The 20,705-nt window shown below is 46.7% G+C and overlaps 1 protein-coding gene across 1 annotated transcript in view; it reads right to left on the reverse strand.

Moving 5' to 3' along the window:
* The window catches only part of LOC119375472 (sulfate transporter), a 115,054-nt gene that overhangs the window by 79,202 nt on the left and 15,147 nt on the right, over positions 1–20,705 (reverse strand). The window contains exons 2-3 of the mRNA XM_049411273.1: positions 13,168–13,278; positions 11,595–11,758 (exon numbers count right to left, since the gene is read on the reverse strand). Of these exons, the coding sequence (XP_049267230.1) occupies positions 11,595–11,758; positions 13,168–13,278 (275 nt within the window). The remainder of the gene's footprint in view (positions 1–11,594; positions 11,759–13,167; positions 13,279–20,705) is intronic.

Genomic DNA, 20,705 nt, shown 5'->3' on the forward strand with positions numbered 1-20,705 from the left:
ACCTCGTGATAACAACATCTTCATTGATTAAATTGTAAGTACTTACGATGCGCCTACAGAGCAGCTGCTGAAGACTTGAATCAAATCAAATGTTGTTGCCAGTAACGATCACTTAATTTATTTGAGTGAAATCAAACATCGTTTGTCGTGTGCTTAATGCTGCCAATAACGGAACTGAACCCAGGGATCAGGCTTCGCAACCGAACACGCGCAGCACGCTATTACGCTATAACGAAAACACGAAACCCGAAGCCCAAACGCTTAAGTCAGTGATCGAAAGCGGGCTGGCAAGTTATGTTGAGTGCTCCACTGCCATAGACCAGCCAGGGAATGAAATGCACGCCACACATGCAGACATACACATTGATGGCTCGCAGGCGACACCAGCAGCATCGACACTGAACGTTCTCCTGACGGCAACACCGTTCGATTTCGCGGAGAATATTGCTTGAACATTCAGTGCAAATTGTTTAATAAACTTCCAATGTTTCAAAAGGAAAAAATCACGCCATATCCACGAAGTGAATGATGATTGAGGGGCTGGCTCGGAGATAATCGGGTAAACTGTGAATGCTCCAAACAATTCCTCTACTTTCATATAAAGACGTCACACGTTTTTATAGTAGCGATTGTGGTCAGGTTGTTGTCGAACCACAAGCGGTAGCAGACCTTTCAGCTGTGGCCGAGCGTGTGATCGAGGAAATCGAGGAAATGTGGTTTTGCCTGCATTAATATCAACGTCAAGGCGCTCGAAGAACAAGAGGAAGAAGACTTTTCTTTCGCGCGAGATGCGCCTGTAGCGGTCGCCATGGAACTACGGTTACGCTTACGACGCGGGACATTGCACCAGCTTAAGAACCTGGTGAGCCAGCTCCTAAAACTCACAGGGTCTCTTATGCATTCACCTAAGACGAGTCAAAGGCGAAAGTAATCCTCTTTTAGATGCGAAGCAGCTTATGAACGAGGCCTGTCCTCCCGGCGTGACCAGTGCTCCGCGCGCCACTAGATCTATGGAAGAAAGAAGAAAACGAAGTGCTGGCACGAGAGGAGAGCTCACGCATGGTGTGCAGAAGGAATGTTTCATCGCCGAGAGGCTCCAGCTTCCGGCACCTTCCTGGGTGGAGCCACCTGGCTCAGCTAGCGGGACCTCCAGTCGCGTTCAGCTTCTGCCACTTTTGGGCCACAATAAAATTCTCACTCACTGACTTGCCTGAAAAAACGGTGCCACTAGATATATGGAAGAAAGAAGAGAACGAAGTTTTTGCACGAGCAGAGAGCTCGCGCATGGTGTGCAGAAAGGAATGTTTGCCTGACATATAAACGTGTGATAGAGCGCTCGCTCCACTGCGGCGCGTGCTCTAGTATAAATCATGCAAGGTACCCACTATGCCATCAATCATGCAAGGTACCCACTTCGCCATAAATCATCGTCATTCATGCAAGGTACCCACTACGCCATAAATCACCGTTATTCATGCAAGGTACCCACTACGCCATAATTTATGCAAGGTACCCTACATGCGAAGCAGCTTATGAACGAGGCCTGTCTCCTCGGCGTCGCGTCGACGTAGCCAGTGCCCCAGCCGATCCGGAACGGCGGGCTCGCGAAGCCGAAGCGAAACGGGCGCGTTCACATCGCATCCTCAAACTTCAAGCTGCAACCTTTGCAGCAAGAGCCATTAACTTTATACTTCACGGACCACAAGGCCATTATACTGAAGGGAGTACGTTCCCCTGAGCTTAAAGTCATATATGACGAGTAACAACACCAGGGGAACCGTTCCCCTGAACCTAAAGTCATATATGACGAGTAACAACATCAGGGGAACCTCGAATAGAAGGACCATGAACAGTGATGAAGAAAATAAAACATTTAGAGAAATCTAAGTCGACACATGGCTGCTTCGCATACTACTCAGGGTTCCCTTTATGGGCAGATGGCGGGAATTTTTTTTTCTTCTCAGTCCAAGTGTTGACCCTGCCTCGCTGCCTTCCGAAAGCTTTGTGCACCTAGCGTGGTTTTGCACTGTGCCAGGATCGGAGGCTCTCCCGATCCCCTCTTGTCTCTTGTGTCCCGTCTTTTTTGCGCTCTGCTTTTATTTTCAGACAATGCACCAACTCGCCCAGCAACGCATTCTATTAAGGATTGGAGGCATCTCTCCTTGTTTCGCACTGCCTCCGTGATCGGCCCCCCTGTGGCCAAGCTACGACATCATGTGACATTGCATAACGTTACGTGACATCATACCAAAATTCGAGACGTCATGAAGACGTCACAAATTCTGGCGATCCGTGACGTCATCACGTGATGATTTTTTGCATCACTCGTGTTGTCCCCGATGCCGCGTGACGCCGCCGCCACCCACGCGGGACGCTGACGGTCAATTTTCGCGTTTTATAGGCATTTAAGCCTTTCGCCCTAATAACTAGAGCAGGACAACCTTGCCGACCGCGTCGAGCAGTATTTACGCAGGGAGCGCGCGCGCTAAGAGCGGTACCCGAGTCCTCCTGTTGACGTCATACGCGAGAGGTCACCACTCAAAGGTTTCGGGGCGAATAAGAGTAGGGGGGGGGGAGGGGGCTGCGTGCCTCCGGGAGAAAATGCGTACTTGAAAGGACCCCTGACGCCAAAATTGAAACCTCGAGATGTTTGTGTTGTTTGACTTTCCTGCATACGGGGGCACATCTGACTGATTATTAGTGACGAACGTTGCCTTTAAGATATCTTAATTTGGTTTTAAAATAAGCGTGGAGTGCTCACTTGAGTTGGCTGCACCTCGCGACATCCTGGTACGACGTAGATAGAGGCCCCGCGTGACGTTCCACGAGTAAAGCAAGTATTGTGGACGTCATAGAAGGTTTGCGGGGCGCACGTGCACAATATGACGAAGGGCACCCGGCGAGGCCTATTGTTTCGCACCCCTTTTGCTTTGTTGTCGGCCTGCTCTCGAGGTAGTTTTCGTGAGGGGACACGCGCTTACCAGGTTTAACCCATACCGAGGCACCCACATACTTTCAATCTCTACCGCGCGCGGGGCCCCGATTTGAAAAGCGCGCTTTCAACGTCACCACAGCTTGTGTGCACGTGGCCTTTGACGCTGCCCCGCATGGGGCGCCAGTTTCTTGTGGTTTTTAGGCGGGCGTTTTGAAGTGACGCTAAAATGGTCGTAATTAACTACGCTAGAATGAGTTATGCGATACGCTAGAGCATTTACGATTTAACTAAGGGATTGCTAGACACAAAGCTACAAATTACACTAAAAAAGTCATCAACGAAAATTTTGCTGTCAGGGGTCCTCTAACTTACAGGGCGTGGTCGCCTGCAGCCGTACGCACCATATATCTCAAGCGGGGACGAGCAGACGGCCTATGCTTTAGTACGTGCTGTGCTATCACCGGTTACTTTGCGTTGGAGCGACGACCGCATGAATACCGTGAGTGAGTGTACTTTTATTTATAAGCTCGTGACGCTAATTAATAAGTAAGGGAAGAGGAGTAGCCGGAGCCACGTATAGGCACCAACCTCTCCTTAAACACATTTAATAAAAAAAAAACCTCCTCGCTCGCCAGGGCAGCCACATTCCCTTACGGCAGCGTCATTGTAGAGTTGCGTTAGATCGGATGCTAAAGTAGCTGCAAGGCTTACTTCGTATGACATTCCAATTTCTTACCATCGCCTTCATTGCTTTGCCCTTGCGGCGCAAATGCGAGTTTTTATGTAGTCAGTATGAATACATAAGTAATTGGGTCCGTATGTGTATCTAATCATGAAATATAATATGTCCAGGGTAGTGTTAACCCGCCACAGAAGGCTCGTTCAGACTTACGACTAGAACCGATCATGCAGCCAAGCAAATCAAAAAAGCGACTGGTCACAAACAGTCACAAATAGCCGCTTTCGCTCAGTCTCTCGCAGCTCGATTTTGCAGTCGCGCGACTACAGTCCCAACGTTCTGGATCAATAAGATGAGCAGGCAGAGGGCGTCCGCTTATTTTACGGGCTATGGCAATGCGAGCAGACGTGAATTCTTTGTGGCGACGAATGCAGGTCGCACGCACCTATGAGCATCGATCACCTTGAGTCGCTGTTTGGTCGCTGCAGCCGCAAATTCCGCTCGTGTTCGTGATATCGGAAAGAAACTCTGGCAAAATGCATCGCATGAGCGCACAAATGGATCTAAAGTTAAGTTGCTTGTTGACAAACTAAGCATTGATGGAAGGATGTTTGGTTCACTTGATAAGAATAAGAGATATAAGTTATCTAACAAAAGCACGGTTCGGGGAAACTAGAAGAACGATGCTTATTAGTGCTAAATGTCAATTACCGCAGTATTGTTAACAAGACTGAGAAATTGCAAGGCATGGTTTCAGCACATCATGCAAATATTGTGTTACTGAGACATGGCAACGAGATGATGTTGCAGGAGAATCTGTTGCTGGGCCTGTTGGTACATACTTGAAAAAACGAAAAAGAAAACTAGCTTACGGACGCGTAGTGTGTGTCGTCTTCTCTTGTTGTGTACGCGTCCGTAAGCTGGTTTTTTCGTTCCTTCGCGATGATGTTTTATAGCGTTAGCTACACTGGCCTAGCCGAGCCAGTTTCGCGTGCCTCCTCAAAAGCCGTGCTGCGCATGCGCGAGGATCAGTGATGTCATGCACCTGAGCCGGCACCTCCCGCCCACTCCTCCGCCGCCGCGCGCGACTCGCCGCTGCCGGTCTGTGCTTGCAGAGGAGTGACGTCGTAGCCGTGGCAGACGTATTGGCACCGGCGCGCGCGCAGCTATTCGCCTTTGCTGATGAGTCGCAGTCTGACCTTGCGCTGGAGCCGCTTGATAGCGCCTCTGACTGGCGTTTGCCAGTGTGGTAATGGCGGCGAGGAGGTACGGAGTCGCCCTCTATCGGACGCGCCTCGATTGCGTGCTAGGTAGGAGACCGCCGGCACGCTCCCCATAGGTTTTGCTGGCGGCGCTCTACAAAAACACCTCGCGGAAGCCCTCCAGGGCATTTCTGTAAGTACTTTCGGAAGGAACTGTGTTCTTTACTGTCAAAATAATCATTTTCGACGAACTGAAAGCACAAGATAGTTTACAGTCGCTGCCTCTTTGCAGAAAACCGAGCACCCGCTTCACGCCGTTGCCGCGTTGGAGACCCCTGAACCGGCTTCCTGCGTGAAAGGTAGTCACTCGCTTAGTGAAAACTATGTGAAATATTTCGTTAGAGCAGACTGCCTGTATAACCAAACGGAGCATAACGGAAAGAAGCCTCAAGCCAGCGATCGCACTGGTTCGCGACGACTGACGGTGCCTCTGCATGTATGAGTGTCTGCATGTATGTTCGTACTGATGGTTTCGCTTTTGCTACGAGCGCGTTTTGGCACCGCGCTCGTATGAGAATTTGTGAGTACACAAACAACTACTATTGCGCGGACGCTATCACAGCAGTTCAAAAACAATTTCATTACAACTACGGCTTCGATGCGCATGGCAACTTTGTGATGTGTCGTCCCGACGATTCAAGGTTTTTTTTTCGGTCTAAATTCGTGTGCGTTTCAATGTCATTTGACAAGTTGTCTCGCACTGCGTATTGATCGGTCAAAACCGCTGCTTCTGTTTCTTTATTCAGTGCATTCGTTTCGTATCGTGCTCACACAAAACGTGAGCAAATGCGACTCCTTTTGTTAATGCTCCTTAATTATCGTTCCCTTCGCATTCCAGTGTTACTTGCCGCTCTCTGTCATCAACATAATCATAGACGAAAGCTTCACCACTTCGAGATTGCTGGTGGAAGGAGAAGCAGTTTACGAGACCGTGCATGTATAGTAGCATGCAAGGCCAAGGAAAAGAAAGAAAATACAGTAACGTTCGCCGGACTCCTTCTAGCTGCAAACGTAGGCTGTGAACTAGGACCCACATGAGCTTGAAATAGTGGTGAATAAAATAGAAGTTATTGCAGCAACCAGCAGCCGCAAAACAGGATAGTAATTATTTGGCGAGTACCCCAGCAATTTTGGCAGCAGTGTCGTCTCTTACGCCAACAGGGTGGTATATCTTTCCCACGAAAATAAATGAGGCTCCAAGAAAATACATGGGGTCGGAGAGGCCCAACGTGGGTTTGAGAGTGGCACAAATAAATTTCGGCTTTTTAGCAGATAGTGTTTGCGTCAGGGGAACGCAAGCTTGACTGAAAAAAATGTTATTGCCAACATAAACGCAGCACACAGCTGCAGAATTTGGCTCTTTCGTCATGTACATCCACCAGCAATCGTCGCGTAGCTTATGAAGGCGAAAGCCTTAGATGCCTCTTCAAACGGGTAGATTGACCGTCGGCGGCGCCACGACGTGTGAGGCAAAAAATAATCGTCACGTGATGGAGTCACCATATGACGTCACCATATGACGTCACAGATCTCCTAAATTTGTAACTTCATTATGACATCACCATGACGTGATATAACGTGATGTCACATGATGAGGTATTCACACGACATGGCCCCTTTGCATTGCCTCCGTGATCGGTAGCCGATCACGAAGGCAATGCAAAACATCGTGTAGCTTATGAAGGCGAAAGCCCTAGATGCCTCATCAAACGGGAAGTTTGCCCGTTGGCGTCCCGCTTCGGCGGCGTCAACACGAGTGATGCAAAAAATAATCGTCACGTGATGGCGTGACCATATGGCGTCATAATGACGCCACAGGTCACCAAAACATGTAGCGTCATTATGACGTCACATAACGTGACGTCACATGATGACGTATCCACACGTCATGGTCGCTTTGCATTGCCTCCGTGATCGGTCACGGAGGCCGTGCAAAAGCGCGTTAGGTGCACAACGCTTTTGGAGGCGGCCGCGCGAGAACAAATACATCGACTAACAAGAAGATGATGGCTTTCTCCTTCTAATGATCTTTGGCGAATGCATAAGGGACCCTGTGAGTTTTTTAACACGAAAGTGTTTTATGCCGGGGTCAACCAAGTACATCCGTCACGGATATGACGCTCATAAAATGGACGCCAGCGGGTGAGAAAGAAAAAAACCATGATAAAGATACCCAGCTGGAAACCGAACCCTCGACCTTGCGGCCGCGACGGCAAACGCCCGACGCCCTACCGACTAAGCTAACTCGGCAGTGCAGAACACGGCGCGAACGCGCCTTATGTCTTTCACACATTCTCTTTCGTACGGTGCTCTCTGTTGGCGATGTAGGTAGGCGGGGCGGAGCGGGGCGGCGCCGCCGTCTGTGAGAGGTGAAAAGAAGTAATGGTTCACGATCGACATTTACTAGCGCTTACTCCGAGATCGCGCGTAATATCGGAGGTCATGGTTAAAACGCCTCGGTGTGCGTCGGCGCGCTGGCATCGCCGAGGCACCCTTGACGCAGTTCGTTCCTTGCCTTTCGCGTCGTGTTTGCGTGCGTCGGCTCATCGGAGTAGTGCAGCTTCCACATGCACCAACGGGATTTCTCCGCCGCCGACTGCTTCGATTGCGAGAACACCGACTAACAAAACTGCTGCAATACGCGTTGCAGAAAGGACGCGAATTCGACGGGTGAATGTCGTGCCTTGGTGGAGCGAGACCAGCGTCTATGAGACAGAGACCAGCGGGACGCACGCGTTTGCGGCTCAGGCCACGAACCTCTACCTCCCGTGTTGCTGAAGCGTAGTGTGTGGTAGTGTATGCATGAGCGCAGGCGTCAGTCACCCATTGCTAGAAAGCGCACCCCGTGCCGTTTCTCTCCTTAATTGACGACCCTTTGAAGAAGTGCATACCGGGTACCAGTGTTGATTATGAGCTTGTTGATATCATCCTTACGCGGGATTCACGATTCGCTGTGTCCAAACATATGTTCGCAACGTCAACTACCACAACGGTTTAATCAAGATCATGGGCGTTAGTCCTCGCGATAGAGACATGCCGTCCACATGGGTGCATCCACGTCAAACGGTGCTAGAGCGGCCAAACAGGAATAGACATTGTACAAGCTCTCGTATATCACTACACGATAAGCACTACTTCTGTGAAGACACGTTTCACTTTCGTGTTATACCGATTCCTATGACGGAGGGATCAGCCATGTTTTTTATTAAACGTATCTAAACAATGACTTGCGCATCTGCAGCCGATTTTGTGGATGCTGAGCACGGGGACGACGATGAAGAGGTCTCACGGGAGGGTTCTGAGATGGTATCGTACGTGGTAAAAGGTATCGCCTTTTCCATTCTGTGGCAGATAAGCATCATTTGCCGGTGGGAAGCGCGCGTGAGCCATCGTCTCAGTGCGCGCTGTCTGCTACTCACCGAGCATCGCAGACCCGACGCACTAACGAAAGTCTTCGTCGAGGAAGTGCTTGTTGCACACAAGACTAGTAGCCGATGGCTACTTGCCGGTTCTTAGCTTTACAACCCATGCTTCGCGCAGTTTCTTGTCGCGCGGTTACCGGTGTAGGCTGACACTGGGCTCCGTTGCGTAAGCCCGGCACTGCGGCACCGAGCGGTAGAGCCCCATGTTCGTCGCCTTCGGAGGCAGCCACTCTATTACAATGGTTTCAATTGAGCAGAAAATGCGAGGAAACTTCCATATTTGAACATACCGCAGTGCATGTGGGGCTTGAAACTCGTTTTCAAAGCACGCGGCAGCGCTCCACAAGCAGGCGACGCAGCCGCTGAGACCACGTGATCCTGCCAAGCACGTCACGCCGACGGTGGCGCCGGCGTTTCCAGTGGTGGGCAGGCTTTCTGTTCATGTCTATTATCTCTGTGTCACAAAGTTTTGGCTGGCAGGTGCACTCTTTGCAGTGCATCGCCAAGTGCGAGTACGGGGCCCCTTTTAGTGAACTCTCATGCTCGCGAACAGGATACAGGACGTTGCCTGAATGTACGCCTTCGCGAGCATGAGAGTTCACTAAAAGGGGCCCCGTACTCGCACTTGGCGATGCACTGCAAAGAGTGCACCTGCCAGCCAAAACTTTGTGACACAGAGATAATAGACATGAACAGAAAGCGAACGACAAGAGAGATAATTGAAGCATTTCGAATTAAGAAAGGAGGTGAGATGTGTGTTAGCCAGGCGTCTGTTCTGCTAACCGATTCTGAGTTTGCTTTTTTAGATATGACATGAACCAGTGCAAATTTTTTCTTATTTTTTCTTGTTTGGAGGGGGGGGAAGGGCTTAACACGTGTTTACTTGATGTATGCGATGGGTTATCGAAGTGGTGTTTTGTTGATTCACTCTGTGATAACAAGGGTGGTGTGTGGTGACGAGGATGCATGTTATGCATATATAAGATTGTTCTTTCCAAAATAAATTTTCAGTTGCTATATAGTAAGCGCTCCGTCCTGTGTCCTTTCTGAGTCTTCGTATTTTTTGCGCTTGTTTCATCATGAACCTATACCAACACGCCCAACTGGAAGTCATCCTAAATATTATATACGATGTCTCTGCACGAAGATGTGTATACTCGGAAGATTCCCCCAGTTAGGCCTCTACACAAAGCAGGCGACAAAACACAAATAAAGAATTATCGACTAGTTTTATTAACCTCAACAGCTTGTAAAGTATTAGAGCACATGACTGTATAATTCATAAACGCATTGTTACATTTCTTGAGGAAGACCGAATACTAACAAGAGCACAGCATTGGTTTCGAGGTAGATATTCAACCACTACGCAACTGTTTGAAACATCTACGATTTTGCTACTGCACTAAATAAAGGAGAACAGCTAGATGACATTTTATGGATTTGCAAAAAGCCTTTCATAATGTTTCGCATACAAAATTATTTCATAAATTGCAATATATGTTCAAAATGCTAAACTGATATTATGGATACAAACGTACCTTTATAACGCACAACAATTTGTTTCACTCAATCACACCTGCTCTGGTAAACTTCCTGTTTATTCTGGCGTACCTCAGGGGTCGGTCCTGTATTAGTTCTCTTATTTATAAATGACATAATCACTGTCCTTTCTGTAAATGTATAGCTTTATGCTGATTATTGTGTGTTATACAAGAAACTATCATCCGTTGGGGATCAAATGAGGCTGAATAATCAATTTAACAAAGTTGTCTTGGTGCCAGGAATGGCCAATGGAAGTTAATTACCCCAAAACAGTCTATATGAAAATATCACCAAAGAAAAATCGTTTATGTAATCAGCACGGCACGAATAGCGTCACGCTAACAGAAGTTGCAGAATACAAATACCCTGGATTACCGATGGCTAATGACCTAACCTGGAACAACAAAACACATTGACATGATTACAGCTAACTGTCTTCGTAAACTCTGTTTTCTGAAACGATCCTTAAAGTGTTCTTTCTACCTCGCCTGTACGCATGCTAGCATATTGCCACGCGGGCTTCTTTTTGTCATTTTATGTAACTCGGTTGCACGCGTAGCCACCGCCTTGCGCAAGCCGCTCCCTTATGTCTGGGAACCTTCCAGATTATCTTAGAATCTTTTTATGGCTTGAGCACACAAACGCGAACAGTTGAGGTTATTCTCGAACTAACGCGGCCACCAGCGATAAGGCTCGAATGTTCGATGCTGCATGTTTAAATGGCGACGCGCCTTACCGCAGAGCAGTTCGATGGTCGAGCAGTTCGATCGACGGCCGACGCTCTGTTCGCCGCTATCAGTGTACAGTGTGTGTTGCTGTAGAATGAATTACCGTTTCCTGGCCACAAGTTTGGCGAAATAAAGAATCATCCTGGAGACACCGCCTGCACGACCCCGTGACGTCACGTTCGTCGACGTCACGACCCCGTGACAATATAAAACACTAATTCGTCCAATGTTGGAATATGCTGTGGTAATATGGGATCCAATCACTAAACGCAATATTAATCAACTAGAAAAAGTGCAAAATAAAGGCTTACGTTTTATTTATAATTTATAAGGTCGAACATCAGTATCTGAGCTATTAATGAGAAGTGGCCTACAATCTGTTGTCAACAGAAACCGCATTTTCCGCGTAAAGTTTTTCTTTCAACTAATAAACGGCCATTTAAATGTTAACACTTCAAGTATCCTTCAGTACTCTTCCGGTTACTCAGCTCGCAAGCGACAGAGTAAAATGATAACTCTAATTTCACAGATTAACTGCTAAGGGTATTGATTTTTCCCTAGAACAATTACTTATTGGAATAACCTTGCAAATGATTTCGTATGATTGTTGCAGCCTCACTTAAAGCCTCGTTTGTTTTTGCATTGTATAATTCATTTTATTGTAATTATTGCGTTATTATGTTAGTCTGTAACTTTATTGTAATCGCGTTTTGAACCACTCTTGTATATCACGTCGTACTTATTCATTCACTGTACCTGTATTGGTTGTTCAGATGCATGTAAATATTATTATCGAACGCTTTTCCCACCCTGTCATGATCTTTGAAATGAAAGATCGCAGTATTTACCAATAAATAAATGACCGGTGCTAGTCGTGGGTCGGAATGAGCCTTAAATAATCAATCCTATATAACAATGTCAAAGCATGAACAAAGGCTGCAATTTTTTACTGTAAACAGGTAACCACATTGTGCTGTCAACTTCACATCCGAAAAGTAGACTTGTCTCCTCGCAGCGATGTCTCACCTGAATAAGGCCAGTCAAGAATGTAAGTGTAATGGCCACTCCAGTACTTGATTGTTCATTGTATAATTGGTCTCCACTGTCAATAGCGGCCGTGCCGTTTTCAGAGTTGATTTTGTATTTTTGGACCACCACTCCCGTCATGAGTGCTGTAACAGGAAACATGCCTGCGAAGGGTAAAACAAAATGTATGACGCAGTAAGCGCACTTACCTAATCTTAGACACAATTGATGGTTTACATGTTTCATAATAAAATCTCCTGTAATTAATGCTTATGCTCTCTACTATTAACGTCTCAATTGCCTTTTCTGAAATTGTTTCGCATAGGGTCTTTTTCTGTGTCTTCATTTAAGCGCGAAAATTGTTTTTCGTGAACACGAAAAAAATAAAAACGGAAAACCAAAGCTGCCACGCTTTGCATTCGAGGTTAAACTTGCAATAGAAGGCTGACAAGGGGGAGAACAGACGACACGGGCGTCGTCTTTCAACTTTTTACGCAGTTAATCATGAGTGAAATAAACGCGCCCGATGAGCTGTCCTTAGGTTTGCATAGTGATGTATGATTAGCGAAATCTCTCGTTAATTTATATTTTAAGTTCTTATTTAAAAAGAACCATAATTTTAGGTAGCGCGAAACACAGATACACAGAGAACAAGCTGCTCTTTACCTCCTTTTGTCTGTCCGTGTTAAAGTTTCGCGCTACCTGCAATGACGGATCATTAACAACCTGCCCGGTCCGCCGCCTTGGTACAGTGGCTACAAAGCTCGGATGCTGACCCGAAAGTCGCGGGTTCGCTCCCGACCGTAGCGGTCGCATGTCAATGGAGACGAAATGCCGGAGGCCCGTGTAGTACTGCGCAATGTCAATGCACTGGAGCTCATCATATCCAGAATTGCAGCGAGGCATGCGTAAGCCTCCCTTCTATTTCCCTCCGTCCGAAGGTGTTAACATTTCGGTCTCATTGAATATTTTTATAGCCTCTGTGCAGGCTGGGTCCTCATTTTTTCAGTTTTTTTTCCTGTTTCATTGAGATAGTGGTGGAGTATATATATGCTGACTGGAAGAATGAAACCCATTTAGTAGTTAGTCAGTGCCGTGGTGTGTGTCCTTTCTTCGTCCCGTCCTTTTATTGTTGTTTACATACCGGAAATGACGAACCAACCAGCCCAGATGCGTACCCTAGTGTAGTCCATGCACATTAAGAATGCCAGATAGTCGAAATTGCCGGAAGTTTACACTATGATCTGCTTCGCAATATTATGGTGGTTTTGGCACGTAAAACTCTAGATATGCTGTTATATTACTATTATATTACCAACTAGCCGGACAAAATTCTCTGTTACGTTACAAGAGCCGGCGGTCACTATTCTATTCACATACTACAAATGACTTGTAGGCTCTGTGGGTTATTGTAACAAGGACAAAAATAAGAAACTGCATTTACATCACTAGCCTAATGCGTTATTGTTTGTCACTCGCTACAATAAACTGTGTACTTATGAATGTCTAAAACAGAGTGCTATAACCCTCAGTATGCGTCAAAGCATTGACGTAGTTTGATTAACGTACGTACCCATAGAAACATAAGGCGAACTTCCCACGATGGCGTAGATTACTGCCGGATAAAGTGAACTGTACAGACCCAGAACTGGATCTACTCCGGCTATAATTGCGGACACAAGGCCTGTCCGAAGAAAGAAACAAAATAGCATTCACTACAACAATATTATTTTTCGAACATCTTCATGGCTATAATGGTGAATGGAAGCAGAGGAGCAAAACCGTTTATTTGGCGAGTACAGCCTGTGAAATCTGCTTTAAACTACAGTTGGAAACAACAGAGACATGATGGAATATAACTGATGTATGAAGCGCGAAGTATTTAAGAAAAAAAGTTGAATAAATAGGCGTAAACTTTACGACCTCTTAGTAATGTATTGGTTAAAAAGTTTCGGATACAGAACTTATTTAGGTCAGTATTGTAGTCTTTATTCGTTTAATTTACCACTATTCAAATGTTCATTCAAGCAATAATTTAGTTCTAATATTTCTAATAAATTAAATAAGTGTTGACGTATCAATACTTGTGCCTCATGCCTTCCTTTTGGCCCGGCGTTTATTCGCGCTGCAGATTCAAGTATACTGTTTTCAAGCGTACTGTTTTTATTTGTTTTTTGCAACAGAGTCATAACCAACAAGTACATCGCTCTTCCCGAGAACCCAAATCGAATTTTAAACAAAGATATCCAAGTCTGCATGCCATGTCACATATGGTACCGCATACAAAGGCTTCTGCAGAAAACCAGCTGAAGGTTTCCCTCACTAAGACGCACAGTATGTGCGAATAAACGGCGTCCTACTGCTCTTATGAAATAATTCTGCCCCTATTTCATGAATGAATTAATAAACTTTATTTCAAACTGCCCCGGCACTTTCCTTCGGGCGAGGCGGTGGGAAGAGTGGATTAACTCCTGTCCCATTCCTCCCTCCGCCGATGATGATGGCAGTGCCTCAGGTGACGGCTCGAAGTCCTTGGACCAGGGCGGCATCTCCGCATTGCCGGACGGCCCAAATAAGCTGGTTGACCAGCTTGTCGCTTGTGAGTGTGACCTCCTAGCGGCAGCGATGCCGACGGAGGCGATCCGCAGCAGCGACCGCAGCCGCTGCGGCCGGCGGCCCCAGCGCAGTGGCAGCGGCGACGATTGAGCACGTAGTTTGTCTTTGTGTAACGTGCGTCGTTAGGTGAGAGGAGGCAGCGATATTACGCAGTTACAGTTTAGCGAGCTTAGCGGAGTAGGGGGATCGAAATGCGCATGCGCAGTGCGCTCAACGACCCGTAGCGTTTATTGCACGCACGGTATTTTTCAGATTTAGCGTTACCGTGTTTGCGTGGTTAACGTAGTGTAATAAAACATGGCGGTGGTTTTGGACGCCCACTTCGAAGTGAATTTAGCGATGATGTGAACAGATTCACTGCTTTCGTAGCAAACGACTGTGTAAAATGGCTTCGCTTGCCCCTTCAGGCAGCTTCGACCATAGGCGTGCGCACGAGGGCGAGGGGGCAGCTTCCCCCCTAGTCGCATAAGAGGGGGCGCAAAATCTGTCCCATACTTTGACTTAATAGGGAGGGGGGCGCTGCAATGAACCTTCCCCCCCCCCCCCTCCTGAAGAGGAAGCCTGCGCACGCCTATGGCTTAGACGACCAGTTTTTTTATATCGCTACCCATTTCGAACGTTCCTAAGCTTAACAAGAAGCTCGGTGTAAACAAATCTGCAACACATCAATATTGGCTTTTGTGGCGTGGTTCATATTTATTTACATTTGTTATTACTAATAAAGCAGTAAGTAATACTGCTGTATGCGGGGATAGAGGTGAGCATTTTCAGTTTTTTTTTCTTTTCACTTTTTTTAACGCATTCATAATCCGCTAGCTGACGCCGCCGTCACAGCCTGAACATGTAACCGCTATCCTGCTATACTAAAACGCGCTGTTCGCCACGAACGTTTGCGGCTCGCTAACGCTATTCCCTTAAGCCCCGCTATCCGCTAACGCTAAATTAAAATTGTCCAATAAATTTCCAGGCACACTCTCTAAGCATCTGCTGCAGCGTAGCTCTGTCCCCACACGCTTTACACGCGTCCGTCGGATACAGGTTCGGGTAAAGGCTCGTTCACACCGAAAACGGATCGGCCAAAGCGACGAAGCGGATTTTCACCGCTGCTAGGAGGCCAGTGCACATACCTGTTCAGACCGTATGGCTGGCCTGGCTGCCCGCGCGGCTAAGGAGCTGGGACATCTTGCGTTTTCGCGGACGTGTCGCCATTACTTGGCACTGCTTGTCCACCCGAGCCGCCTGCGCTTTTCTCGCGCCAGTTCCTGCTCAAACGGATGTTCACACCAGCGCCACCACCGCATGGCGTTTTGATTGGCTGCGGCAAAGCCGAAACCTTCGGCGGGAGGAACAAAGTCACAGTTTCACCGCAAAGGCGAAGCAACGAATGCGATACCAACAAGTTGTAGTGTTACACGAAGTCAGGTTGGCAGCTAGCTGTTTTGTATCCGATATTGTGTAACTACAAAACGCTGGTGTAAGATAATGCGGCCGCTCCAGGGAGCGATGTTCTCCGCATAGTGACTTCGCGTTGAGAGCGCAGCCCGTAGAAGGGTATAGGCGATGCGCAAAGCGCCGACCACGCCATCTGCCGCCATGGCTCGGAAGCGCTTGCGGGGCTCGGCGAACAGTGTTTCAGCGAGCGTCTACGCGAGTGCACGGATGGATGTGTTTTCATCGTGATTTAACGACTCTGTCGGGCCTCAACGATGTCGAAAAATCACTGCTGCGTTGTCGGCTGCTAAAACACACCGAAAAAATCGCCAGGAACGCACTTCTACAGGTTTCCGGTGCTATTTCATGAGCGAGAGCGACGGCGGCGGTGGATAGCGGCTGTACGACGTAGAAGGCAAGCAGTCGCGCTTTGTTTATGGTAGTGTTAGACCGATTACCGTGTTTTTATTTCTCCATTTATGTCGCTACGTCTTCAGCGAACGCTGCTACGTTTATATTTGGTCGCCTCGCCTGCATTGTAGACGCTACAATGCACATGAGGTCGTTATCACTGATAAGACGCGATGCCTAGGCTCTCTTGAAAAACGAATGGCGCGAAGCGCTATGCCAGAGAATGTGGGGCAGGTGACGGCTCCTTCACAAAAGCGCCGTGGAATCGCACGTGTGCTGCACGAAATGGGCTGCATTCTACCTAATGATGGCACTGGAATGCGATCACCGGTGCAGAATGTTCGCTGTGCGCTGGCCTCAACTGTATGCATATTGGCTCTAAAACATGGCACCTGTGCGCAATGAAGGCTTTTGACAGGACATTCAACCGATTCAACCTCCCTTTGAATGCCTCGTAACATGACTTCATGCTAATAAAAAACACCCTTGATGTATCCCACTAATGCTCATTCGCTTTACACAAGCTGTGTTATGAGTGGGGCCATGGCGTGCGCACGGGGGGTGGGGGCTTTACTATTTGCCTAAGAGGTGGGGGGGGGCGCAAAATCTGCCCCTCGCAATGAGGAGGCACAGCAACAGTGTAACTAACATGGACAAAAACGAGAAGGGGACACGCGGCACAGCGCTGAATTTCAGCTGGAGTTTTATCGAAGAAATTAGACCATAAAAACAAACCAAACATCTCGTGACCATCCACAGCAATTCTCCATGTAAAAAGCACCATTTTGTCCTTCCATTTCAATTGTCACTGCTGCTTATAAAAACAATTTGAATTGCAATAATAATGGAAATAGTGATTGTTGATTTCATTTACCTTAAGAATCTCTTATATACATAACTGTTAAAACAATATGTGGTTTCCACAGCGTATAATATTCATCCCTAACCAACACTAAACTAGAGCGGCATAATGTGAGTTCTGAAGTAGCATAAAGTGAGGGTTACTCAGTTTCATTTTAAAAAGACAGGGCGTGCAAACACGGACACAAGAAAGAAGTCAGGACACCTGACTTCTTTCTTGTGTGGTGTGGTGTCCTGACTTCTTTCTTGTGTCCGTGTTTGCACGCGCTGTCTTTTTAGAATGAATACTTACCAAGTAGCTCAGCTCTCTGTTATTCTAATACTGAGTTTCCTTTGAGTATGCGCACCTCTTTTCGGAACTGACTTTGCTTGCAAAAAAAAAACTTGTTGGGACCATTTGCCATGCCCATAACACATTGCACTGCTGCTGTGCTCACCACACGCCAAAATCCACTGAGCAGAGTACCCATTTGGCAAATACTACAGAGAGATGAAGTCCACTAAAAGATCAACATGAGGTTCTGACGCTTCCAGTCTGAGCAGTGTAGTTTTAAATATGTTGCAAACTACGCAGGAAGGGTCACTGTTTTGGCACAACACATCACAATTCAGACAGTCTGTGCATCGTTCTTCACAACAAGTGTGCAACACTGACACTGGCGTCAATAAACAACTAGGTGAATTCAGCAAGCGACTAGAAACAATACATGATACTTCGGGCACTTTGCTCACTGAAGAATGCACCAGAAGATGCAACAACTGTTAGTATCACAAGGCCTCACACACGCAGCCGACAAAGCCATTTGTTCCAGCACAATCAAGAGAACCAAAACGGCGTACAGCATCAATTAAACTGGCATACGGTGCTGTTACCAAACATATTTCGTCTAGGGATACACCTTTTAAAAGCTGGAAGTTCTTGAAAAAAGCTTGTTGGGAGGAGATGCCATGCCCAGCTCATATTTCACTGCTGCCACGTAGGCCTAGTGGTTACGGTGCTCGGCTGCCGACCTGAAAGATGCGCGTTTGATCCTGGCTGCAGAGGTGGCATTTCCAACGAGGCAAAGCGCTAGAGGCTCTTGTACTATGCGATTTCAGTGCATGTTAAAGAACCCCAGCTGGTATAAACTATCCAGAGCTCTCCGCTAAGGCATCTCTCAGCCCGAGTCGCTTTGGCATAATAAACACCACGCACCAACCAACCAATACTTCTTTGCCAACTTCAGTGGAGAGAACGTAACGCACAACAGTCAAAGCAAACGAAATGCACTAAACAATAAGCATGAGGCTCCGACACTTCCGGTCGGAGAAATGCAGCTCTAAATATCTTACAAACTATTCAGGAATGGTCAGTGTGTTGACAAAACACCGCACAATTCAGACAACCCGTGCTTAGTTGTTCACGAGTGTGCGACACCCTGATTGCGATGTAAATAAATAACTTGGGGTATCCAGCAAGTAAGTAGAATAAAGAAATGAAAATTCAAATGCCACATTGACTGTTATGTTCAAGAAAATATCGCAGTCTTCTGTGATCCCATAAAGTAATAAATCAATTCTTTGCAAAACTGTTACTGTTGTGAGCCTTTGCTAACTAAAATATATTCGCCAACTCTTCCACGCATCAAAAGTCAACTGCAAACAATAGTCAAAGCTCAATGAAGCGCTGTGTTCATATGCAGGCGCACTCTTGCAGTGTGCCTGCACATAAATTTCAAGGTCATGAGGTTTCAATGAAATTAACATACAGTAGTGGTTATTGAGACTCAATGAATACACGCATTTTTCGTATTTAGAACATTTCATTGCCAATTCGTTCAGTTGCCAGTAAATAAGCAAAATCTTCTGTTGCTATATAAAATGTCAGTTAATTTTTTTTCAATTCATTCTCCTTTCTTATCAAACTCGTAATTTTAACTGTTTTGGTTTTCGACCCAGTACATTATTCTAATTGGCCATCGACTGTCTGTCCTACATGTAACATGCCTAGTCCAGCTTCACTTCCTTTTGTTTATTTTGACTAAAATGTCATTTACTTGTGTATATTCTGGGATCCATAAAGCTGGTATTCTAAAACATGTGTGGTTGTACATGCCGAAGCCATGATATTGATACGGAGTTGTTTGAGTATATACAATATGTATTTACAAAGAAGAATTGGTGGAAGAGTCAAGATGGCTGACCAGCACACCCGCGCACCAGTCAGTCTGTCCAGTAGTGATGCAGAACTATCGGTGAACTGTCTATCGATAGTATCGATAGTTTTTTTTGAAACTATCGATAGTGCAATCGGTAGTATCATCGTTAATATTACTATCGCGATAATACTGCCACGCGCGTTTATTGCTTTGTTTTGACGCATTCGGGTTTCACCCACAAAGATTCCTAGCAACGATTGATGCGGTCCGCCGCGGTGGTATAGCGGTTACGGTGCTCGGCTGCTGACCCGAAAGTCGCGGGTTCGATCCCGGCCGCGGTGGTCGCATTTCGATGGAGACGAAATGGTAGAGACCCGTGTACATAAATTTAGGTGCAAGTGCAAGAACACCAGATGGTCGAAATTTCCGGAGCCCGCAACTGCGGCGTCTCTCATAATCATATCATGGTTTTGGGACGTAAAACCCCAGATATTATTATTTGACACAGACCGCACTGTAATGTTGGATAAGCTTCACAATTGTTTGAGATCATTCTGTTAAGATTACGCGCTGGACGCAAATAGTCAAGTTTATTCGAGAGCTTACGCGAGCACCAGCGATATCGCTGGAAGATTTCATGACTGATGTATACAGGACGACGCGTTCCACTGATGATCAGATTACTCAACGGCTGACGACTGCTCCCGCCGCTATCAGTGCGCGGCATGTATCGCTTGTATTTTGAGTTTTCATTTTCTGGGCACAAGTTCGCCCAAATAAAGAGCTCCATATTTCCCAGTCTTGCTGCAGCATTCTACACCGTCACAACCACGTGACAATACTATCGATAGTGGTGTGAATAATGATGCGGCTGCTGGCCGGCCATATTGCCAAAATATTTGCGATAGCCTACTACCACCTTCACTTAATTTATGAGCAATTTTCGGCAGAGAAATTAATTATTTTCCCAGTGAAAATGGTGGAATATATCCATCAATAAATTCGTATCCAAGAGCAACCAGTTACACCTTACAATTACCTTCTTGATATTTTTTTTATTTTGAAATCATAAAATGCAATACCAATTTGAAGCCGCGCAGTCCCACTACATGTAAAGGCTTCCTTTCCACTACAGCTGAACAGTTTGACTTCATGATCATGTGTCAGCAAAGCACTCAGGTGAAGAAGACAATATTTCAACTTTCTTGCCCTTCAGCCTGCTCCTCCGGCTCTACTATGTACCACGCGCGCGGGGAACCAAGTTTATTGTGCAGTGAGTCCGCGCTGCTGATTTTATGCTATCGCTACTACCATCGAATTTTTTACTTTCGATAGCACTATCGATAGTATTTTTCACCATCGATAGTATCGATAGTACCATCGATAGTTCTGCATCACTACTGTCCAGCCCTTCGTCTTCCTTCACTTCATCTCCGTAACAGGACCCCCGGGCGTTGTAGCGCCGTCTCGGCGCAGGCCCGGCGATGAAGTGCGAGAGAAGTAGGGCTTCATCCGCGAAACATGCACAATGTCAACAGGTGGCGGACTTGACGATTCGAAGTGCAACGGCGCAATCCCGCAATTAACGTCGCTCAATTGACGCAAGACTTGGTAGGGTCCTGAGTAGAGGGATAGGAGTTTCTCGGAGAGCCCT

The sequence above is a fragment of the Rhipicephalus sanguineus genome, chromosome 11 (genome assembly GCF_013339695.2).
Source record: "Rhipicephalus sanguineus isolate Rsan-2018 chromosome 11, BIME_Rsan_1.4, whole genome shotgun sequence".
Taxonomy (NCBI): domain Eukaryota; kingdom Metazoa; phylum Arthropoda; class Arachnida; order Ixodida; family Ixodidae; genus Rhipicephalus; species Rhipicephalus sanguineus.